Below are 23,597 nucleotides of genomic sequence, written 5' to 3'. Positions count from 1 at the left end.
AATTTAGTTCTATCTTACATGCTCTTAGTTACATGACCTTGAGAAGTTTCTCTTCATTAGGCAAACAAAACAATTTGTCTCACAGGACACTTGAAACTGTTAAATATTTAGAATAGTACCTTTATCCCTACTTTATAACATCATGAATTGTTTTTTTAAAGGGAAAACTTTTTGTCATGTTCCTTTTATGTAGATCATTGGAGTTCTCAACTCTTATTTTTTACCTTAATTTTGTACATTAGACAGCTTGAAGTTAATCTATGGTGACGTATAAAAGGTCTTTGGTTTTCTGTTTGCATTTCTTCATTCACTGGGATAAACTGAAGAGGCTGACTGAAGTGTGGTCTTCCTGATAATGGTTGTGAGGTGAATGGATTCTACCCAGAGTCCTTGGTGTTTCTCAGACCTCTGTGGAGCTTCAGCTCATTTCTCCCTGTCCTCCCCACCCCAAGTGATATACATTGTTAGATGAAAAACTCTTAGTGACTGGGGTTTTCTTACTCCTATTTCAAGTGAGCCATTCACCATGTATAACAGGCCAGTCCTGAGGCCACAGCCTCAAAGCCCCACTGCCAGTGGATAGGTGGGTTTCCATATCATCTGAACAGCAGCGGACTGGAGTGGAACATGAATCTAGCTGATTACAGTTTTATACCACCGGAACCAGTGATTATGTGTTATCAAGTAGACTGGGAGGGCGAGGTAAGGGGAAGCAGTGGGATGGCTACTGCCATACGTTTTAAATTTATGGGAGTAAAGTTACCAACTATTTACTGAGGAACTCTTAACCGTATTAGGCTACGGGGATAAAACAAAGGCAGAATATATTAGGCATTCTCAATAATGTAGTGATATCTAGCATTGCTTACATCAGTGTTGGAAGGGGAAAAAAATACCAACGTCTGCGTATCTACTCGGTTGCAAGAAGGAATTAGAAGACACATGATTTGAAAAGTGAAAAGCGGACACGTGAAAATGTTATTGAATACTCATAGACACGAAGCAAGTTTTCTTAGAGCAACACTAATTTTGAGTTCGGAAGGGCGGTGCTTTATACACATTCCTCCTTAAAAATCCTCCTAATTCCTGATTTGGGTATCTTTGGACAGAGGTTCAGAGTTGCCTTGCCCTGGGTCAACACATCTAGTTATGCAGTAGAACCAAGTTAAGAAACCTGATTTCCACGCATCCTTCCCTGAACCTCCCCCACACCCCATCGACTTAATCCCAACCTGGATTTGAAATTTAGTGCTAGTAAATCGGGACAAAGGGATCTTCCCTATGAAACGGGATCTTGGTATTCCAATTACGAACGAAGACAATTCAGTGCTTTGCCTCACAGCTGGAAGGCCAGGTAGAATCGACCCCTGCAGAAATAACCCCTGGGCAGCTACACCACGGATACGCCAAAAAGGCGCCACAGCAAAGGTAGAAAGTAGACGGAGCCCCGCGAGGGCCGGACCGGGCGGAGCCGCCTCCCGCACCGCGTGCGCAGCCTCGCAGCGCCGCGGCCCTCCGCCCGCCCGCTGCGTCCGCTGAGCCCGCGGCGGAAGCAGGGTCCCCGCCCCCCTCCGCCCTCCGCCCTGCGGCCACGGTTGCCCAGCGCGAGCGCGCAGTTGCCTGGGCGACAGTGAGGGGCTGGCTGGGAGAGGCCATGCATCAGGTGACGGTGCCGGAGCTTTATTCCCGGAGGAAGCGGGCAGAGGGACAGGGGGCTTCCTCGCCGGAGGTAAGCGCAGCCTTCCTTGGTCGCCCCCACTCCCGAGGCAGGGGCAGGCCGGCCCTGCCGCCTCCTCCCGGCCCGCAGCTCCCGGGGCGCCCTCCACCCCGACTCAGCTCCGGCCGAGCGGCACTCAGAGATGTGGGCAGCTGTGCCTACGAAACCCAAACTATGGAGGTGTACTCGGCCAAAGGGCAGAATTGAATCCTGGCTCCTCACCGGGATATTTAGATGTTTATGAAAGTTCCACCTCACCACCTCTAATTTGTTGGTTGCAAAAGAAATAGCCTTCCTGCGCAGGAAGCTGTCCTGCTCGGGGGGGGGGGGGGGGCGATCCGCGGAAAGAAAAGGCTGGTGGGTTGGAAGCTACCACTACTGAAAAAGTAAGCTGGTTCTTTGCCTACTTCCTCTGGGCGGGGTCGGTTCGAGCAGGTTCCCCTGCCTGTTATGAGTGTCTTAACTCCTCTGTTGAGGCTGCCCTGGGCATCAGTTTATTGTGGTCTGAGTCGCACTTCATCGGTCAGTTGCTATGATGAGCCTTGCGACAGTAGTGCAGGCTAAGTGAAGTTTCCTTCCTTCCCTTCCTTTTCCTCCTCTTTCCCTTATTTCTCTCTTCTTTCTTTTCTACCGAAACTACATCTGAAAACAAGATGGGTAAAATCCTGGCTTCAAGATAAAAACAAACCAACCCCACAACACTTGAAGATACTACATCTTTATTGAATAAAGAGCGGCTAGTGGGAATTGTTAAAAGCTCATTATGCCATGTGTATTGTAAATTGAGTTTTTAATTATATTTGCTGCAATCATTTCATTTTACAGCAATTGGGATTACGATTAGGGATGTGGTACTGGAAAGATGAAACCAGAACTCTTGAATTCAGAAGGTAAATTTTATTAAAACTTTATTGTAGCTTTTATAAAAATTGCATGTGCCCGGAGTAAAAAAAAAAAAAAAAATTCAAGCAATACAGAAGAATATAATGAGCAAAATAAATACCTGCTGAAATCCAGCCATCTAGAGAAAACAGTTTTGGTGAGCAGCTGTCCAGATATCATTTTCTGATAAATTTATCAGCTGCTTCCTATGGACCAGACACTGTGCTAATCAGTTTGCCAACCGTTTCAAAAAGCTGCATGTTCATCCAGTTTTACAGATGAAGAAACTGAAGTCAAAGGGTTAAGCAATTGGAGGAAAACTAAGTGACTTGGCCAAATCACACAGCTCACAGGTGACTAAGATGATTGAAATCTAGGTCTGTTTGGCTCAGGGTACATACTCTTAACTGCTTTATAAAATTGCCTCTTTGAGTTATAGAAATATAATTGTACATTAACGGGACCGTATTATACTTGCTGCGCAATAGACAGCCAATTCTACAAGGTAAAATTATTAAATTAGAAAAAAATCTCCATTGAGAAAATACTGACTCTATTAAGTGCATAACTAAACTAATAATACTAGCCACTGTCTGCCGTGCTGTGTGCCTATTATGTGCCCGACATTTGCATGTTTTCTGATTCTTAAACAGCCATGGAAAGTGAGCATTATTATCTCCATTTTAGAGGTGAAGAAATAAGGCTCAGGAGACTGAGCAATTGAACCAAAGTCCTACAGCCAGTAAGTAGCAAAATTGACATTTTGAACCACAGTTTGTCTGATGCCAGAGCCCTTCCCGCCATAGACAGTGTCTCCCTCCTTTAGACTGTAAGCCCCTCAGTGGCAGGAACTGTCTTATTCATCTTTGTGTCCCTTGAAGGAGCTGTCTGTAGAACTTCACAGAGTAGGCCCTCACCAGATGTTTATTGAATATTTCAATACACCAACTAGATTCAAGTAGAGGAAGGCTAGAGGCAGGGGACCAGTTTAAAAGCTAGCTGTGGGAGGTTTACAGATAGCTGCCCAGGTACGAAACCATGAGTCGGCACGAAGTCCACGTTAGGAGGAATAGAGAGAAGGGTACAGGACCAAGAAATACTTAAGAGGTGGAACTGACAGGATTTTGGATAGAATGGATAAGATGTGAAGGGAGAGGGAGAGGAGGTGCTTAGGCTGACTGCCAGTGTCTCTCTTGGGTGATGGGGTGGCTGCGATTGCCCTTCTCCTGTATACAGAATAACAGACAGAACTGTAATGTGCCTGAGGTTACTATGACACGTTCACATGCACATGTCTCTTAGGCTGTTGGACAAATGGGGCTGGAGGTCAGGAGAGGCTAAGCAGATGTAGTTTATAGTTACATCATAGGTAAAACGACATTTGATGGCAATTAAACAATAATTTAAAAAATCAAATTTTACATTTTATAGAATGTTTGTTTCGGTATTGCTGAGTAGTTTGTCATTTCCAAAGTGGTGATCTCAGTTTTTTTGTCTGCAAATATGTCACAAAATTCTGTTGTCTAGCTCCCAAAATATCACACTCAGTGAGTGTGAGATAGACAGTGAGAAGGACAGAAAGAGCTTTGGGATTAGCCCGCCACGATAATGGAGTCAAAATACAAGTTAAATACATGTTACAACACCAGATAATGTGGGTAGAAATTTTAAGTGCCAAAATGTTCTTTTCTCAATCTTCATGTATATTTAAAGGCCATCTCAGTCCTCTCTTTTTTGATGAACGTGGACCATACTTTTTACTTACTGACATTCTTTGTAAATGAAATTAATTTGCAGTATATTTCAAACTGATTTTCAGTGTGACTGGTAACTCCGATAACTAAAATCCTTGCAAGTCTGATTTTGCTAGTTTTTTTTTTCTTACAGCGTTATTAAAGTTTTTTTAGGTAAATGTAACATTTGAAACTTTTTGTATGGGAAGAGAGGTGCCTGGGTGTCTCAGTTGGTTAAGCATCTGACTGTTGATTTTGGCTCGGGTTGTAATCTCATGGTTCATGGGCTTGAGCCCCATGTAACGCTCTGCTCTGACAGTATGGAGGTTGCTTGGGATTCTCTCTCTCCCTCTCTCTCTGCCCCTTCCCTGCTTGCTCTCTCTGTCTCTCTCTCAAAATACCTAAATAAACACTAAAACAATTTTTTTTAACTTTTTTTAAATGTTTATTTTTGAAAGAGAGCAGGACAGAGCACGAGGGGGGGCAGGGGGCAGAGAGAGATGGAGACACATGACCCAAAGCAGGCTCCAGGCTCTGAACTGTCAGCACAAAGCCCGACGTGGGGCTCAAACTCAAGAGGTGCGAGGTCATGACCTGAGCTGAAGTCCCACGCTCAACCGACTGAGCCACCCAGGTGCCCCCAAAAAACTTTTTGTAATGGAAGATTTCAAGGATATACAAAAGTGGGAGAAGGGTATAATGAACTCCAACATTCCCATGATGCAGCATGAACAGTCACCAAATTAAGATCCACTTCATATCATCCACACCCATCTACTCCACCTCTTGATTATTTTTAAGCAAATTCCAGACATCGTATCATTTCATCTATAAATATCTCAGTCTTTATCTCAAAAAATAAGCACTCTCTTAAAAAATAAACCTTACTGTTTATGCATTTACAAATGGAAATGGTAATTTCTTTATATCATCATATATTCAATTTGCATTCAGGTATCTACTCTTCTCAACCTTTCAGTTCCTGGCTTCTTTCCTGAATGAGTGGCACTGGAAATCTTTTTTTTTAATTAATTAATTAATTAATTAATTTTTAAATTTACATCCAAGTTAGTTAGCATATAGTACAACAAGGATTTCAGGAGTAGATTCCAGTGATTCATCCCCTAGGTATAACAGCCAGTGCTCATCCCAACAAGTGTCTTCCTTAATGCTCCTTACCCATTTAGCCTATCCCCCCTCCTACAACCCCTCCAGCAACCCTCTGTTCTCTATATTTAAGAGTCTCTTTTGCCTTGTCCCCCTCTCTGTTTTCATTTTATTTTTGCTTCCCTTCCCTTATGTTCATCTGTTTTGTATCTTAAAGTCCTCATATGAGTGAAATCATGTGATATTTGTCTTTCTCTGACCGATTTCACTTAGCATAATACCCTCTAGTTCCATCCACATAGTTGCAAATGGCAAGAGTTCATTCTTTTTGATTGCTGAGTAATACTCCATCACACACACACACACACACACACACACACACACACACACACACACTACATCTTCTTTATCCATTCCTACACCAATGGACATTTGGGCTCTTTCCATACTTTGGCTATTGTTGATAGTGCTGCCCTAAACGTTGGGGTGCATGTGTCCCTTCAAAACAGCACACCTGTATCCCTTGGATAAATATCTAGTAGTGCAATTGCTGGGTCGTAAGGTAGTTCTATTTTTAATTTTTTGAGGAACCACCATACTGTTTTCCAGAGTGGCTGCACCGGCTTGCATTCCCACCAGCCGTGCAAAAGAGATCCTCTTTCTCTGTATCCTCACCAACATCTGTTGTTGCCTGAGTTGTTAATGTTAGCCATTCTGACAGGTGTGAGGTGATATCTCATTGTGGTTTTGATTTGTATTTCCCTGATGATGAGTGATGTTGAGCATTTTTTCATGTGTCGGTTGGCCATCTGGATGTCTTTGGAGAAGTGTCTATTCATGTCTTTTGTCCATTTCTTCACTAGATTATTTGTTTTTTGGGTGTTGAGTTTGATAAGTTCTCTATAGATTTTGGATCCTAACCCTTTTTCTGATACGTCCTTTGCAAATATCTTCTCCCATTCCGTTGGTTGCCTTTTACTTTTGCTGATTGTTTCCTTCTCTGTGCGGAAGCTTTTTATTTTGATGAGGTCCCAATAGTTCATTTTTGCTTTGGTTTCTCTAGCAACACGGAGATGTGTTGAGTAAGAAGTTGCTGCAGCTGAGGTCAAAGAGGTCAAATCCTTTCTCCTCTAGGATTTTGATGGCTTCCTGTCTTATGTTTAGGTCTTTCATCCATTTTGAGTTTATTTTTGTGTATGGTGTAAGAAAGTGGTCCAGGTTCATTTTTCTGCATGTTGCTGTCCAGTTTTCCCAGCATCATTTGGGGAAGAGACTGTCTTTATTCCATTGGATATTCTTTCCTGCTTTGTCAAAGGTTAGTTGGCCATACGTTTGTGGGTCCATTTCTGGGTTCTCTATTTTGTTCCATTGATCTGAGTGTCTGTTTTTGTGCAAGTGCCATCCTGTCTTGAGGATTACAGCTTTGTAATACAGCTTGAAGTCCAGGATTGTGATGCCTCCAGCTTTGGTTTTCTTTTTCAGGATTGCTTTAGCTATTCAGGGTCTTCTGTGGTTCCATACAAATTTAGGATTGTTTGTTCTAGCTCTGTGAAGAATGCTGGTGTTATTTTGATAGGGATTGCATTGAATATGTAGATTGCTTTGGGTAGTATTGACATTTTAACAATATTTGTTCTTCCAATCCAGGAGCATGGAATATTTTTCATTTTTTTTTTGTGTGTTGTCTTCAGGTTTTTCATAAACTTTCCATAGTTTTTTTTTTTTTTTTGTCCATAGTTTTCAATGTATAGATTTTTCACCTCTTTGGGTAAGTTCATTCCTAGGTATTTTATGGGGTTTGGTGCAATTATAAATGGGATTGATTCCTTGATTTCTCTTTCTGTTGCTTCATTATTGGTGTATAGGAATGCAACTGATTTCTGTGTATTGATTTTATATCCTGGGACTTTGCTGAATTCATGGATCAGTTCTAGCAGGTTTTGGTGGAATCTTTTGGGTTTTCCATATAGAGTATCGTGTCATCTGTGAAGAGTGAAAGTTTGACTTCCTCCTGTGGCATTGGAAATCTTACCCTTCAGAGAAGACCTTGCTCTCTCTGTCACTGGCAGTACCCCGAGAGGGATAACTGTATCAGAATAAAACAGGATATCCATAACCTCCACACAAGAAATGGACGCACAGTAATGGGTAGGGAAAGGATGGTCATTATTTCTTTTTTCTTTTCTTTTTTTTTTTTTTTGAGAGAGAGAGAGAGAGCACGCAAATGCACGAGTAGGGGTGGGAGTGGTAGAGGGAGAGAGAAGGAAATCTTAAACAGGACTTGATCCCACAGCTCTGGAATCATGACTTGAGCTGAAATCAAGAGAGGGACGCTCAACTGACTGAGCCACCCAGGTGCCCTAGGCATTATTTCTTAATAGGCAGTTAAGGAAGAGACCTCAAAGAGTGGTTTGCAGGAAGACTTGGGTTCAAATCCTAGCTCTCCCACTTGCTAGGTGATTATCATTTGTCAGGTTACTTAGCCTCGCTAATTATCGGTTCCCTTGTCTATAAAATGAAATCATAATGCCTTGTGAGGAGTAAATGAGGGTATTGCATAACTCATCAGCATGCATGCCCATTGCTTATTTCTTTTTTTAATTTTTTTTTAACGTTTATTTATTTTTGAGACAGAGAGAGACAGAGCATGAACAGGGGAGGGTCAGAGAGAGGGAGACACAGAATCTGAAACAGGCTCCAGGCTCCAAGCTGTCAGCACAGAGCCCGACGCGGGGCTCGAACTCACGGACTGTGAGATCGTGACCTGAGCCCAAGTCGGCTGCTCAACCGACTGAGCCACCCAGGTACCCCCATTGCTTATTTCTTAAAGAGGGAATAACTTTCTTCACAGGCCACCTCTGGGTTGTCCCATGAGGCAGGCTTCTCCCTGACTTAGTGTCAGCAGTCCTACCCCTTCTACTCACAGCTGGGAGAGAACCAGCAGCTTGCTTGCATGAGTCTTTGCCAAGGTCATTGACTCCCCTGAGGACATACAGCTGAGGAAACTATACCTCCAGAAGCCTGAACTTCTCTCATCTTTCATAATGGCCTGAGAGAAGAGTCTAATAACCAACTGAGGAGCTCTAATTTGTGTGGAAGCCAAGAGTGGTCCAACCCTCTGCATTTTAGTGGTGGGTTCTAGGGGAAAATAAGATTTTTTTTTCCTCACTTATTTCAGGGCAAAGGGAAATGACATGATTATGTTGTAATATTAGAAATGTAACAAAATGTGGTCTGAGAAAGGCGCAGATTCTAACGGGGTTGCCAGGTGGAGACCGCGGGAGGGCACAGAACGAGCTCAGACTGCTGTTCGGCAGCCAATCAGAGGTACAATTCAAAGGACAGCTTTTAGTTATTACTAGTGACACTTCCTAGTGATTTCAAATGCACTGTGAGCATAGGCTGCCTGTAGAGCTACAGCAGGGCCCTCAAGAGAGAGAAATCCTTCCCACTAGCTGAGGTAGAGAATGACTTCAGTCAAGTGGAATGCCACTCAGACAAGTATGAAGTAGGGAAGGCATGTCCGAAGGTCAGAGAATAAGGACTAGAGGTTTAGCAGTACATGTCAGACTGTTGGCTAAGGACAGGCACTCAGTGTCTTATTTTAAGGTGCTCTCATCTCAAATCATCTCAGGCAAATAGGGCAGGACGCTTTGAATTATAGGGATAAGACTGAGAAAAGGGCAGGAGACAGCAGTTTTATTGGGTATATCTATCTTCTCTTCTAGAGAGAAGAGAAACCCTGGGAGGGCTGGTGACCTGTGACTTCCTTAGCGTGGGGTAGGAAAGTTAACAGCCAATGGCTTGTAAGTGGCTAAAACCATGTGATGATCCAAGGAAAAATGTGAAAAAACTTTGTGTCCTTGTTTAGGATGGTTATATGAAAGAAGGAGGTGCTAATCTGCACAAGGCATCTAGCAAGGAGAAACGGCTTCAAGGAGCCATTAGAAAATGTCAGGATATTTGGGGGATTTGATTATTTTGTTAAAGACTATCTAAATGGTCTGTCGGGGCGCCTGGGTGGCACAGTCGGTTAAGCGTCCGACTTCGGCCAGGTCACGATCTCGCGGTCCGTGAGTTCGAGCCCCGCGTCAGGCTCTGGGCTGATGGCTCGGAGCCTGGAGCCTGTTTCCGATTCTGTGTCTCCCTCTCTCTCTGCCCCTCCCCCGTTCATGCTCTGTCTCTCTCTGTCCCCAAAATAAATAAAAAACGTTGAAAAAAATAAATAAATGGTCTGTCAATATAACATATCAACCATATAGTGTTTCTTTATATGTGCCTCTATCAACTTTTTCTTAGTTATGCAGGTAATAAGTCAATATGTTCTTGTTTAAAAACTCGAATAATATGGAAGTATACAGATTGGAAGGTAGATCTCTTCGTCACCATTTCACCTCTCTGCCCCTTCTGATCCCCTGTCTCTTTCTGGCAGTAGCCATCAACATTTGATATTCTTCCATTTCTTTTTACCCACCCACGCCCTCAGTAGTTCAGCATACCTTCCCAGCATACCCAATCCTTGGAGACCGCGGATAAGAGGAGCACCAGAAATAATGAAAACCTTAGAAATCGTCCACTGACCAGCTCAGTACCAATTGTCTTTTTTTTTTTTTAAGTTTGTTTGTTTATTTATTTACTTATTTATTTTGAGAGAGTCACAGTGTAAGTGGGGGAGGAGCAGAGACGGAGGGAGAGAGAGAATCACAAGCAGACTCCATGCTGCCAGCACAGAGCCTGACATGGGGCTTGAACTCACGAACCTGCGAAATCATGACCTGAGCCGAAACCTAGAGTCTGACGCTTAACCAACTGTGCCACCCAGGCGCCCCTGGTGCCAATTATCTTTAAAAAAAAAAAAAAAGTTGAAAAATGCAAAGAATCATTCCCTTGCGGGGACACGATGTATATGCTTTTAGGAACTAACCTCTTCTACAACCTGAACACTGCTAGGAGGTTGGCAGAAACTCCGGGAAGAAGACAGAGTCAAACAGATTAACTTTATTATTCCCATGGAGAGGTATTTCTGTAAAATAATTACTTTGTGAGTAACATCAATCCCAGAAAATTTTCAGATGAAGTTGTTTTATAACTGTTGCGTCAAAAAACAAAACAAAAACACCCAACTGTTAAAAAACACACACAAAACTGTTGTGTCCACAGGGAGATAAAGAAAATATATATGATTGATATCCATCTTTAGAGAATGAGTAAAGTCTGGGGGAATGTGCTTCCATTACTACACCTACACGTAAGCAGAAAGACAAGAAACTGTGGGCAGAGATTAGGCTTCTGGGTTGTGTTATTGTGGCATTGTTTCAGGCGGAAAAATAAAAATCGTAATCCACGGTGGGTTTCCAAACCAGTGTATTTGGTAGACCCCACAATTCTCTGAGAAAATGCACGCTCTATAAGGCAGGAACCACATCCTGCTGGTCTACAAAACGTTTTTCTGGGTGGGGAGGGGGGTGGCACCTGGGTAGCTCAGCCAGTTGAGCATCTGACTTTGGCTCAGGTCATGATCTCGGAGTTTGTGAGTTCGAGCCTGCATTGGGCTCTGTGCTGATAGTTGGGAGCTTGGAGCCTGCTTCGGATTCTGTGTCTGCCTCTCTCTGTGCCCCTCCCCTACTCATGCTCTGTCTCCGTCCCTCTCTCTCTCTCAAAAATAAATAAACATTAAAAATTTTTTTAAAAATGTTTTTCTGGGTTTTTCTATTCAGCATTTGCTGATATTCCTAAGGGTCTGTGCATTGACTCTAACAGGCACCATTTTCTTTTCTTTTCTTTTTAAAAATAAATTTTTAAAAAATGTTTTATTTATTTTTGACACAGAGAGCATGAGCAGGCGAGGGGCAGAGAGAGAGGGAGACACAGAATCCGAAGCAGGCTCCAGGCTCCGAGCTGTCTGCACAGAGCCCGACGCGAGGCTCGAACTCACAGACCGCGAGATCATGACCTGAGCCGAAGTCGGACGCTCAACTGACTGAGCCACCCAGGCGCCCCACCATTTTATTTTCAATGTCAGAGCAATGTGTGACGGAGTGTGGCCTCATAGTATATGTTTGTTGCTCCGTCGTGGTCCCTTGTTAGCCCCATTACTGCTTAGTAAATGTTTGTACAACTATAGAGTTTAAGACACCCTGAGTTAAGTAAAGGGTCCCGATACCTCCCAAGAGATAGTCAAGGCCCTTACAAGAGTCCACAGCAGTGACAACTGAGATGCTGCTCGGGAGGCCGGATTGCCTGGTAGGTAAGCACATGGCTCTGAGGCTAGAGATCGTGGGCCCCAATCCAGGCTCTGACACATGCTAAGTGATCTTGGTCAAGTTACTTACCTCTTTCTGAGCTTCAGTTTTTCTCATGTGTAAAAATGGCTATACGAGTAATATTAGAGTAATCATACTAGTAATCATAGAATTGCTGTGAGGACTAAGATTGTGCCTAAAAGCACTTGGTGCACAAGTGCTCAATAAATAAAAACATCTCTCCAAACTTACTGTGAGCTTTCTGTTTCTTGTGAAGTTACTACAACATCTTCAGAATGAAATGTTTCGTGTATGGTGGTATTCTGGAGGCTGCTGATAACGTAGAGGCTGAATATAAAGTCTGAAATGTTCATCTTTTTTTCTAGATGGTTGTTCCATATGTAAATACACGAATTGAGGACCTCTGTGCCCAAGATTCTCCTCACACTCCACTCATGACATATGCTAGTCCTGAGATGCCATGAGTTACTGTTGTGATAGCATCAGTCTTCATGGGAAGGTTCGGTTCCTAATTTTCTCATTTCTATTACAGTTTTACACCTGCAGTGGAACTCAAGGAAAAAGGAAAGAAAGGCAAAGCAATACACTTTGCTGAAATTGATGGTCCGGCTTCAGACAGGTACCTTCACTTCCCAACTGTGGCAGTGCTGCTGATAGCACCTCTTAGCAGAATGACTCAAGTGTTTACAAACTCTAAGAAAGTGTCATTCCCATTATCTGAGTTTGAAATGCAGATACCCGTTAAGGAAAGAACATGCGCTATTTGACAATTGTGGGAGGAGTTATACCAGCCCCTGTAAATGTATCCCGGTGATAATTTGGCTCTTAGCAAATTTTCAACATTTTATACTTAAACAAATTTTTTTTTACTTTATTTTAGAGAAAGAGTGTGCATAGGAGTGAGCAGGGGAGAGGCAGAGGGAGAGAAGGAGAGAATCTCAAACAGGCGTCATGCCCAGTGTGGAGCCCAACACGGGGCTCAATCCCATGACTCTGGGATCATGACTTGGGCCCCCACCAATAGTCAGACACTCAACTGACTGAGCCACACACGCGCCCCTATACTTTTTTTCTTTTTTTTTTAATCTGAATATGGTAGCTCCACCATAAATACATGATCTTAATAGATGATCTAAATGATCTGTTTTGGATGGAATTGGCATTTACATTTTCTATCAGGTAGTGTGCATTTCTCCTAACCCTAGCATGGTAAATATAATGTTTAATAAAATGCATTCCAAAATTCTCCTACATTAAACCAAACCCATTTTTGGGTTTTGACGTTCAGGCTCTCCTTACTTGATAGTAAAAGCCTCATGCATCTCAGGATCAATTACATACAGTTGAAATCTTTCAAGTCACTGCTAGAGACTGTTACATTCCAAAACAGGTTGACGGATAAAAAGCTTGCTTCAAGAGACGATAAGTCAGTTAAAGCCTTAGAGAAGCGAGGTCAGCAGGGCAACGTGATGCTCCATGATGCTAAATGTGAGTAGCTGGTTCATCATCCACACATATCGTATGGGGGGTGAACCTCTGAGGCCGCCCTCTGTCCCTCTGTCCCTCTTTCAATTGTCCATCTTTGCTCTTTTCAGTTGTTGCTTTGTTTTTACTACAAGATAATGAGATGCAGCGGATCTGTTCCTTTACAACATTCATGAGGTATGTAGCGCTCATGAGAAGTTTTATATCTTTTATCCTTAGTTCAAAGTAATTCCGCCTGATAAATGGTGAACAAATCTGGTTTTTGGAGAAAGGGCATGGGACTGGCTCTGTGCAAGCCATCCCCTCAGACTGAGACCAAAGCGATGAGGCCGGAAGTCACAGCAGCCCAAAATAAAGCCCTAGGGCAAGGAGAATGGATAGCATGTTATCAAGAGTCCCATAGAGACTACATTATGTTTATATAATAGTAAGAGGGTATACTCGTTTACTAAAGACCCATTTTCTCCGTTTTTGGAGCCCCAGCAAATACTAGGTGTGTGACTCTGGGTGAAGCTTCTTGACCTTTCTAAGCCTGTTTCCTCAGATATGAAATCGGAAGTCGTTGTGTCTCCCTATGCCTGTGGGTGGAGGGTGCTTCTCAGGGTGCCGCACTTGAGCGTGCTCAGTGAGAAGTTCCCAACGATTGGCAGCCCTCCCAGGTTCCCTTACATTTAGTGAAGGCTGTTTGTGGCAAACACCTTAGGCTTTATTCCACAACAGGGGCACACTCCTCCCGACGACGACAGGGCAAGCTGGGAGCACTAGGGAGTCAGTGTCCCTTCGGTCAGTGCTGTGCGAGGAGGGAGTGTTGGTAGAAAAAGATCCTAACTTTCATCCGTCAAGATAACTCTGAGAAGTTTTCCCCGCCAGGACTGAACTACATTTGTCCACGGGGATAACCAACTTGTTAACCACCCCCTTTGTGGGCTTCCTTCCCTTTCCCGTCTCACTTCCCTACCCCACAACTGATGTTTCCTGTGCGCACATCCCACGTCTTTGTCTCAGAGTCTGTTTCTGGGAGAACCCACCCTAGGACAGGGACATATTAATGTCGTGGGAAAAAAATCTGCAGTGCTCACGTTCATCCTGTTGTCAAGGTATAGTTGAAGAAAGAATGTCAGTAAGAATTTCCACTTGCTAGAAAGAAAGTAGCAAAAATCTTGTAAGAGTATTTAGAAAGAAGACAAAGGCTTCTAATTTTTCCTTGTAGGACTGCCTTTGCTGCATGCATCCCACAGTAGTTTTTAAACAAATCAGATTGTGAATCAATGCAACCTTTTCCTCGAGCAAAACCATGAAACTTTAATATGCTCTACACTATGCCCTAGCAGTTTCACTCCGAGGAAGTTACTCAGAAATGTGGCCATCAGGCTAATTACTGCAGCAGTATTGATAACATTTCTAAAAGACCTACATATCCATCAATAGAGGACTATTTAAGTAAATTGTGAGTTATAGAATATTTTACCCAGCTGTTTAAGAGAATGAGGAAAATCGATCCATAGTATCAAGGAAAGAGGTCCATGCTAAGCAGGTAAGTGACAAAAGCAAGTTGCAAAGACTTGTGTGTACAGCGTTATCTTCTTTGCTACCAAAGAAAAATTTAAGGCATATATTCATGCGTGTGTATGTAGGTGTGTTGGTGGGGGAAGACCTTCTATGTAATTGTCTCTGCTTTGGAAAGTGTAGAAAGGATTCAGGCCACTCTTAGCAGCGGCTGCCACTTGGAAGTAGGATGCTAGCAAGGGAGGAGAGGACTTTTTACTTTACACATTTGTGTACATTTTTTAAAGAATGGGAAAATATTATTTGTATAATAAAAACTTATTAAAAGTGAAAAGTAATTAATAAACAAAACTATAGTTTAGCATGTGACCTCCCAAAAAGTTTTGGTTACAAAAATCCGATTTCTTACATCTTCAATAGTATAGTAGACAGAATTTTTAAGTTTTTTTGTTTGTTTGTGTTTTTTGAGAGAGAAAGAGCGTACTATGCAACTAGGGGAGGGACAGAGAGAAAGAGGGAGAGAGAGAATCCTAAGCAGGTTCCTTGCTGATCAGAATGGGATCCGATCTCAGGAACCATGAGACCATGACCTGAGCTGAAATCAAGAGTTGGACCCAGGTGCCTCAGTAGATAGAATTTTATTTTATTTATTTATTAAAAATTTTTTTAAAAATATTTATTTATTTTTGAGACAGAGAGAGACAGAGCATGAATGGGGGAGGGTCAGAGAGAGGGGGAGACACAGAATCCAAAGCAGCCTCCAGGCTCTGAGCTGTCAGCACAGAGCCCGACGCGGGGTTCAAACTCATGGACCATGAGATTGTGACCTGAGCTGAAGTCAGATGCTCAACCAACTGAGCCACCCAGGTGCCCCAGTAGATAGAATTTTAAATGGTAAATTAGTTGTGTAATAGGCATGATAACATGTACTTCTATTTATTCTTATGTCGTGTGCCCATGTATTTTTATGAGAAGTTTTATATTTGAAATATGTCAGCATTCATTTCTTTCTTTTCTTTCTTTCTTTCTTTCTTTCTTTCTTTCTTTCTTTTTCTCTCTTTCTCTCTTTCTCTCTTTCTCTCTTTCTTTCTTTTTTAACTCTCCCCATAGGAATAAGAATCTTGACAATTTCCTCATGGCATTATTGTACTATTTATCTCATTACTTGGAAAAAATAGCCCTGGAAAAGAAACCCAAAAGCTGTATGGTGTAAGTAGGACTTTGCAGTGTGCTGTAAAGTTTTATCATTGCCAGTAATAAAACTGACTTTTTTCTTTCAAGCTTTTATTTAAATTCAAGTTAGTTAACATACAGTGTAGTATTGGTTTCAGGAGCAGAATTTAGTGATTCATTACTTACATATAACACCCAGTGCTCATCACAGGTGCCCTCCTTAATGCCTATTATCTGTTTGGCCCATCCCCTCACCCACCTCCCTTCCAGCAACCCTCGGTTTGTTCTCTTTAGTTAAGAGTCTCTTATGGTTTGCCTCCCTCTCTGTTTTTCTCTTATTTTATTTTTCCTTTCCTCCCCCGTATGTTCATCTGTTTTGTTTCTTAAATTCCACATATGAGTGAAATCTTACAGTATTTGTCTTTCTCTGTCTTATTTCGCTTAGCATAATACACTCTGGCTCCATCCACATCATTGCAAAAGGCAAGATTTCATTCTTTTTGGTGGCTGAGTATAGAGATGATGGAAATTTTTTAATTTTTGGAGTATGCTAAAATATTTACATGGGAGGAGTTCATTAGTTTTTAAAGCTCACTGAATAATTCAAATAGTTATTCTAACAACAAAATATTCCAGATAGTATAGACCAGCACTGCCCAGTAGAAATATAAAGAGAGCCACATATGTAATTTAAAATTTTTTCAGTAGCTAGATTTAAGAAACATAAAAGATAAAGGCGGGGGGTGCCTGGCTGGTTCAGTCAGTAGAGCATACAACTCTTGATCTCAGTGTCATGAGTTTGAATCCCATGTTGGACTTAGAGAGTACTTACAAATAAAAAAATCTTAAAAAAGATAAAGGTGAAATTAAGTTTAATAATGTATTTTATTTAATGCAGTGACTCAAAAATGTCATTGAGACACGTAGTCAGTGTTATTGTATGTTATTGTAATGTATGTTATTGATGACATACTTTGCTTTTTTTTTTTTTTTTTTTTGTAGTAAATCTTTGAAATCTGACACTTCCTCAGTTCAGATTAACCACAGTTAGTGCTTAGTAGCCACACGTGGCTCATGGCTACCATGTTGGACAGGGCAGATACAGATATTTGGTTTTATGCTTTTTATGCTTAAAACCTGCTTTATGCTTAAAAGCCCTGCTAGGGCTTTTGTAAGCATCTAATGAAAACAAACTAAGAATTAAGAAAATTAATAGATATGACCAAAATTATATTCCATATTACAGAAGAAAACAAGATTTCTTAGGCTACGTAGGAAGAATTTCACTGCTTTAGGCAGAGGTGGCTCAGAGCTGTATGGGGCAAGAATCTGGGAACTCAGAGTCCGGAGCAGAACAATGCCTCTCAGGCTTGGTGACCTTTTGCAAACCGTGGAACTTTCCAAGTGCCCAGGCTGCCCTCCCCAGTATGTGTGGAATCAACCCAATGATTTAGCTGTTAGAAATGCTGTTAGAGTCATCAATTTGTTGCTGTGGAATGTTTTTAAAATGCAAAATCCTTGTGTACAACCAAGCAGTTTGAAAACCATTTTATGGATAGATAAATATATCTGGACAACAGTTTTGTAAAAAACCAAATAAATAATTCGGACACTGCTGGCCCAGTAAAGCCATCAAAATATACCACATCCGTGTTATTTCAAGGCTGCTTTCACTGCAGAGTGGCCAGAGCTCACGAAGGGTTTCTGTGGTGGCAAGCAAAAGGGCTCAGCTAGCTGTAGGCTCAGAAGGTTTGAGGGGTCTTATCATCCCCCCAAAAGAACTTATTAGACTGTGGCAGCACATTCACTTATATTTTATATGGTGTTTTCTAATTCTGAGAGTTATTGCTGCTCTGGCAGAGACCTTTGTTTCATTTCTTCATTTTAGAAATAGATTAACAGAGAAATAAGGTCTCTTGGGTTTTTTTTTAAATACACTAAAACATATTAGAGTACAGTGGTATAAGGTAGACTTTTTTTTAGAAGGAATCGGTTACAGAATGACAGAAAAATCCAAGTCTTAAAATGATTGGTTCCATGGGGTGCCTGGGTGGCTCAGTCAGTTAAGTGTCTGACTTCACCTCAGGTCATGGTCTCACAGATCTTGAGTTTGAGCCTCGCATCAGGCTCTGTGCTGACAGCTCAGTCTGGAACCTGCTTTGGATTCTGTGTCTTCTTCTCTCTCTGCCTTTCCCCTGCTCTCTCTCTCTCCCTCAAAAAAAAAAAAAAATAAAAAAAAAAAAAAAAGATTGCTTCTATGGTGTGATTCTGAAATAATTAGAATAACTTTTCACTTTCAGGCCTCCAGTAATTAGTTTACTTACTATAGTAGAAATATGGATTGTATTGAAATATCTGGACTTAAATAACTTTAAGAAAAAAATTGATTTTGGTCAAATTAGTGAGGTATAACAGGGATAATGGTAGTATCCACTTTATAGAGTTATCATCCAGATTACATGAGATATTATCATCCAGATTACATGAGATAATGCATATTATTTTAAACCAGAGGCTGCCACGTAGGAGGAAAGCCTTCAGCCTGTGAGGGGAGAGCTGAAAGGGCTACAAAGACATCCTTTGGAGGGTTTAGACGACTAAAAGTCCCGATTCCAGAGGAAGGAGCCTTTTCCCCATTTTACAGATGAAGAAGCCAAGGCTCAGAGAGGTTAAGCGGCTGGCTGGAGACGACATGGCTCGTTGGTAGTGGAGCTGAGATGGGAGCCCAGATCTAACTCCCAGGCCTGTGCCTAAGCCACTGTGTGGTGTGTCCACACCCCCTACCAGTCAGCTAAGCTCTCTTATGCAGAGTTTATCCATTTACACTTAGGATTTGTGACTTCTGAGCAAAGGCAAAATTATGTAATTTTTGTTTTTCATTTTTTTAAAGTTTGAGAGAGAGCAAGCGGGGGGGAGGGGCAGAGAGAGAGAGAGAGAGAGAGAGAGAATCCCAAGTAGGCTCTGGGCTGTTAGTAGGGCTCAAACTCACAAACTGCGAGATCATGACCTGAGCCGAAATCAAGAGTCAGACAGTTAACTGACGGAAGCACCCAGGCGCTCCCGAATTCTATAGTTTTTAGAACATTGTAAGTATTTTTCAAGTTATTACAATCTTCATAATTATAATTTTTAATGGTGGCATAACTTTCCATCAAGCTAATGTGTGTTATTGACTGATTGACTTACGAGGCAGTATAGCACATATACTGGTTAAGGGTATGGACTTTGGTGCTGGCATAAATCCTAGGGGACTCATATGTTAATAAATGTCAAGTCCTTAAGTGGCACCTGGCTGTATTACTACAGTCTGCATTATTACTACTTTTTCCCTTCCATTTTATAGATTTTTGGGATTTGCCAGTTTTCCTAATAGACAAATAGATAATAATTGAATGATTATTGAATGTCTTCATGCATTAGATTTCCCCCCTTAATTTTGGATAATTTTTAAAGCTTATTTATTTATTTTGAGAGAGAAAGAGCGTGCGTGTGGGAAGGGCAGAGAGAGGGAGAGAGAGAGAATTCCAAGCAGCCTCTGCACTGCCAGCACAGAGCCTGATGCAGGGTCCGAACCCACAAACCATGAGGTCATGACCTGAGCCAAGATCAAGATTCAGATACTCAACTGACTGAGCCACCCAGGCACCCCTGGATAATTTTTTTAAGAAGGATAAATTTCCCAGAGAGGTCATTGGACCCAAGGTTATGATCAATTGTATGGTGTATGAAATTATCAATTTTTTCCCAAAGGATTGTACCTGGGCTTGTTTTAAATGCCAGGCTCTATGCAGACCTGCTAAGTCAGGATCTTGGAGAGGGCGTGGCATTAGGAATCCGCACTTTCAGCGAGTATCCCAGGCAATTCTTACATATATTTCGCTTTGGAACCATTGGCCTAAAAGTTTTCAAGGCATTTTTTTTTTGTTGTTTTGTTTTCAACAGCAAAAGAGGCATGTTAGCTACTGGCAGCTCTGGAAAAGTCGGGGGGAAAAGGGTTGGGCTGGGAGGCTGCTGAAGGAAGCAGGGAGGTGGGCATAGTCATGGCCATTGAGGTGCAAGCGGGTGTGGGTGTAGGTGTTTGGATTATTTGAAATTGGGGCATTTCAAGTTGGAACTCACTTTATTCCAGAAACTCATTTTATTCCAGTGAGTCACAAGCCTTCTCATCACATGTGATAACGTGTTGTGCTTTGAAATATCTCTATTATCCTTTTTTTTTAAAAAAAAAATTTTTTTTTAACGTTTATTTTTGAGACAGAGAGAGACAGAGCATGAACGGGGGAGGGTCAGAGAGAGAGGGCGACACAGAATCCGAAACAGGCTCCAGGCTCTGAGCTGTCAGCACAGAGCCCGACGCGGGGCTCGAACTCACGGACCGCGAGATCATGACCCGAGCCAAAATCGGCCGCCTAACCAACTGAGCCACCCAGGCACCCGTCTCTATTATCCTTAAACCCCTTCCTCCACAGCATATCCTCATGTGGTCAGTCAGGCTCGTAGTTAACATCAGAAGGGGCAGTAATTCGTCCCTGTTGTTTAGGGTGCATTTCATTGGGTTTAAATCTTTCCGAAAATGAAAAGGCAGATAAAAAGCCAGTGACACTGCACTTTTCAATAGCAATCATTGGAATGTGTTGTGAGTAATGTTGTTTCGTACTATACTGTACTGCACAAACTTCTAAAATTAGGCTCCAGACATGCTGTAACAGGTTGTCTTTTGGAATGTTCATTTGCAATTCAATTGGAACTGGGGCAGTGTTTTCACAGGGAAGCGAGGCTGTTATAATTGATGCCAAAGCTCCCAGATTAGTGGTCCACACATGCTTCCTCAGCAAACGCAGAACTCAGAGTAGGGAAGCGTTGAGTGGTTCAAACACTGAGCCTTTACACTTCCTTGTAACATCAGGAACCCAGGGGAGGCTGCCCTGGGAGAGTCTCCAGTAGCTCTTTCAGCAAAACAGCAGGAAAATGCGCTGCCAGCTGCCTCAGAAACCAGTATAGGTAATTTGTTAGTTGGGCTGCTGGGCTATTTGGTATAAATTAGGACTGCCTGTATGTAACGTTAGAAATACGTAGCATAAAGAATCTATAAAAAAGTGAAAATTCACCATGAACCTGAGATGCTAATTACAATGATAACTATCAAAGCCCTCCCTCTGCCATAGCTCACATCAGCTAAATGAAAAGGTAAGTGACATGTGTTGACTCACTTGTTATTTCTTTCAAAACAGTTCACACTTCTGACTGTTCGCTGATTACTGTTGGCATTTGCCAACATTAATCCAAATGATTGTTTTCTTTTTAGGGGCCTTGTAGAGAAGAAGGAGATGGAATTGGTTATAAGGAAGTTAGAAGCAGCGCAGAATTACCTGGCACAGAAGTACTGCGTCCTTGTCCTGGGCTTGGCAATGCCTGATAAGCATCACATGTGCTGCGGGAAGTAAGTGCACATTTACGATTTCAGGAGGTCTCTACGTGTGTGCATATCCATACCCTTGAGACCCTTACATTTGACTTCTGGAGCCCTTGCAAAAGTTTCCTTCCCTGTTGTACAGAATAATTGGGCTCAGGTGAGACTCTGCCCCAAACACACGTGATGTCTCGTTTGAGAAAGCCAAGTGAGTATGCGAAGAACCTCAGAATCGACACTGCTTAGGTTTAAAAGACTTTTCTCTCAGCATATACTGGCTCAGTAGAATCTTGCTCTCAACCTGGAAGGCTTCCTGTGGCCGCCCCGGGTCCCCATGGTGATGAGCCAGTGTCCCAGGGGGCCCTGGGTGTGTCCCCTTCCGCTGCTCATTTTGTAGCAATAGTAGTGGGTGCAAGCTAGTAAGGTGGGGGTTATAAGATGATGCTGTTTGTGGGGAGTTGATCTTTGCCTTAGAAGGATAGTTTATATATTACTGTAATTAAAATTTATCTTTTAAAGTTTATATTGAGAGTGTGTGTGTGTGTGTGCATGTGCACATGCACAGGCAGGGAGGGGCAGAGAGAGAATTCCAAGCAGGCTCCACACTGTCAGTGCGGAGCCTGGCTTGGGGCTCCATCTCATGAACCATGTGATAATGATCTGAGCAGATTCAAGAGTCAGAAGCTTAACTGACTGAGACACCCAAGCACCCCTCTGTAATTAAAATTTAAAAGCGTCTTATTACAGGAGAGTTGGGAGGCATTGGAGGGAAAACTCTGATCCTTAAACACTGACCCCCTCCCCCCAAATCTCCTCCTCTGAGCAGTTTCACAACAGGCTCGAGGGCCATGCCACGGCCATGGCCCAAACTCTTATTTTTAACTTTATAGGCAAAGAACACAATTCATGGTTTCTCTCCGCATTCTCCACGTTTTCAAGATACAGATATTTCTATATGCTTTGTTCATGTTCTGTATTTTCTGTGTCCCTTATTCTCTTATTCTGCTTACATAATTTCACCTACCACTTTGAATAGCCACTATAGTTACTCTACTGTGTAATATGCCAGTTTGTTTCACCATTCCTTCTGTGCATGCTTATTATGTGGTTTCAGTTTTTCTGCCTTGTGATATTTCTGCATTGGATATCTTTACATAAACTACTTTGTCCATTTGGGCTATTTATTTATGGCTTATTGCCCAGAATGTATTTACCTAGAAGGCATGGACAGTTTCCTAGCTCTTGTTACATATTGCCAGATGTTCTCCAAAAAGGTTAAACCATTTTGTATCACCATCAGCAGCAAGCGTACCTAGCTCTATTAGTTTGATTTTTTTGATAGCTTGCAGTTGTATAAAAAGCTTACAGCTATTTGACTTTTGAATATCTTTCATGAGTTTGGAGTCTGTGCTCTTTTTCTGTATAAAATAACTTATTGCATGATTATTATATTTGTTAAAATTAATTATTGCCGCATTTAGTGTTAACCATTTATCAAGTAGAAACTGGGTATTTGTATAATTTATGTTTCATGTAGCAAGGATTTCCTATTTGTTTTTCTAGTTTGTTGCTTTCCTTTTGATGTTTATGTGTTTACACATTATGAAAATGTTAAGAATTTTTGTTTATTTGAACATTTATACCTTGTTTCTTTTTTTAAATTTCTTTTTAAAAAATTAATTTATTTTTTTAATCTACATCCAAGTTTGTTAGCATATACTGCAACAATGATTTCAGGAGTAGATTCCTTAATGCCCTTTACCCATTTAGCCCATCCCCCCCCTCCCACAACCCCTCCAGTAACCCTCTGTTTGTTCTCCATATTTAAGAATCTCTTATATTTTGTCCCCCTCCCTGTTTTTATATTATTTTTGCTTCCCTTCCCTTGTGTTCATCTGTTCTGTATCTTAAAGTCCTCATATGAGTGAGGTCATGTGATATTTGTCTTTCTCTGACTAGTTTTGCTTAGCATATAATACCCTCCAGTTCCATCCACATAGTTGCAAATGGCAAGATTTCATTCTTTTTGATTGCCGAGTAATACTCCATTGTGTGTGTGTGTGTGTGTGTGTGTGTGTGTGTATATTTGTGTGTGTGTGTATATATATATATATATATATATATATTACATTTTCTCTATCCATTCATAAACCAATGGACATTTGGGCTCTTTCCATACTTTGACTACTGTTGATAGTGCTGCTGTAAACATTGGGGTGCATGTGCCCCTTTGAAACAGCACACCTGTATCCCTTGGGTAAATACCTAGTAGTGCAATTGCTGGGTCGTAGGGTAGTTCTATTTTTAATTTTTTGAGGAAA

The 23,597-nt window shown here is 41.8% G+C and overlaps 1 protein-coding gene across 8 annotated transcripts in view; it reads left to right on the top strand.

The window, feature by feature from the left end:
* Positions 1–1,558: 1,558 nt before the first annotated feature.
* The window catches only part of PPP1R36 (protein phosphatase 1 regulatory subunit 36), a 53,327-nt gene continuing 31,288 nt past the window's right edge, over positions 1,559–23,597 (top strand). For 4 of the 8 annotated variants that reach the window (XM_049611474.1, XM_049611471.1, XM_049611478.1 and 1 more), the window contains exons 1-7: positions 1,559–1,729; positions 2,543–2,607; positions 12,235–12,321; positions 13,093–13,190; positions 13,298–13,364; positions 15,804–15,902; positions 21,172–21,306. In XM_049611474.1, coding sequence (XP_049467431.1) covers positions 1,655–1,729; positions 2,543–2,607; positions 12,235–12,321; positions 13,093–13,190; positions 13,298–13,364; positions 15,804–15,902; positions 21,172–21,306 — 626 coding nt within the window. In that variant the 5' untranslated portion in view covers positions 1,559–1,654. The remainder of the gene's footprint in view (positions 1,730–2,542; positions 2,608–12,234; positions 12,322–13,092; positions 13,191–13,297; positions 13,365–15,803; positions 15,903–21,171; positions 21,307–23,597) is intronic. The other 4 variants (XM_049611472.1, XM_049611473.1, XM_049611476.1 and 1 more) reach the window with 4 other exon arrangements.

The sequence above is a fragment of the Panthera uncia genome (genome assembly GCF_023721935.1).
Source record: "Panthera uncia isolate 11264 chromosome B3 unlocalized genomic scaffold, Puncia_PCG_1.0 HiC_scaffold_1, whole genome shotgun sequence".
Taxonomy (NCBI): Eukaryota; Metazoa; Chordata; class Mammalia; order Carnivora; family Felidae; genus Panthera; species Panthera uncia.
The sequence above is the reverse complement of the archived record's forward strand: the minus strand, read 5'-3'. Positions and strand labels throughout refer to the sequence as shown.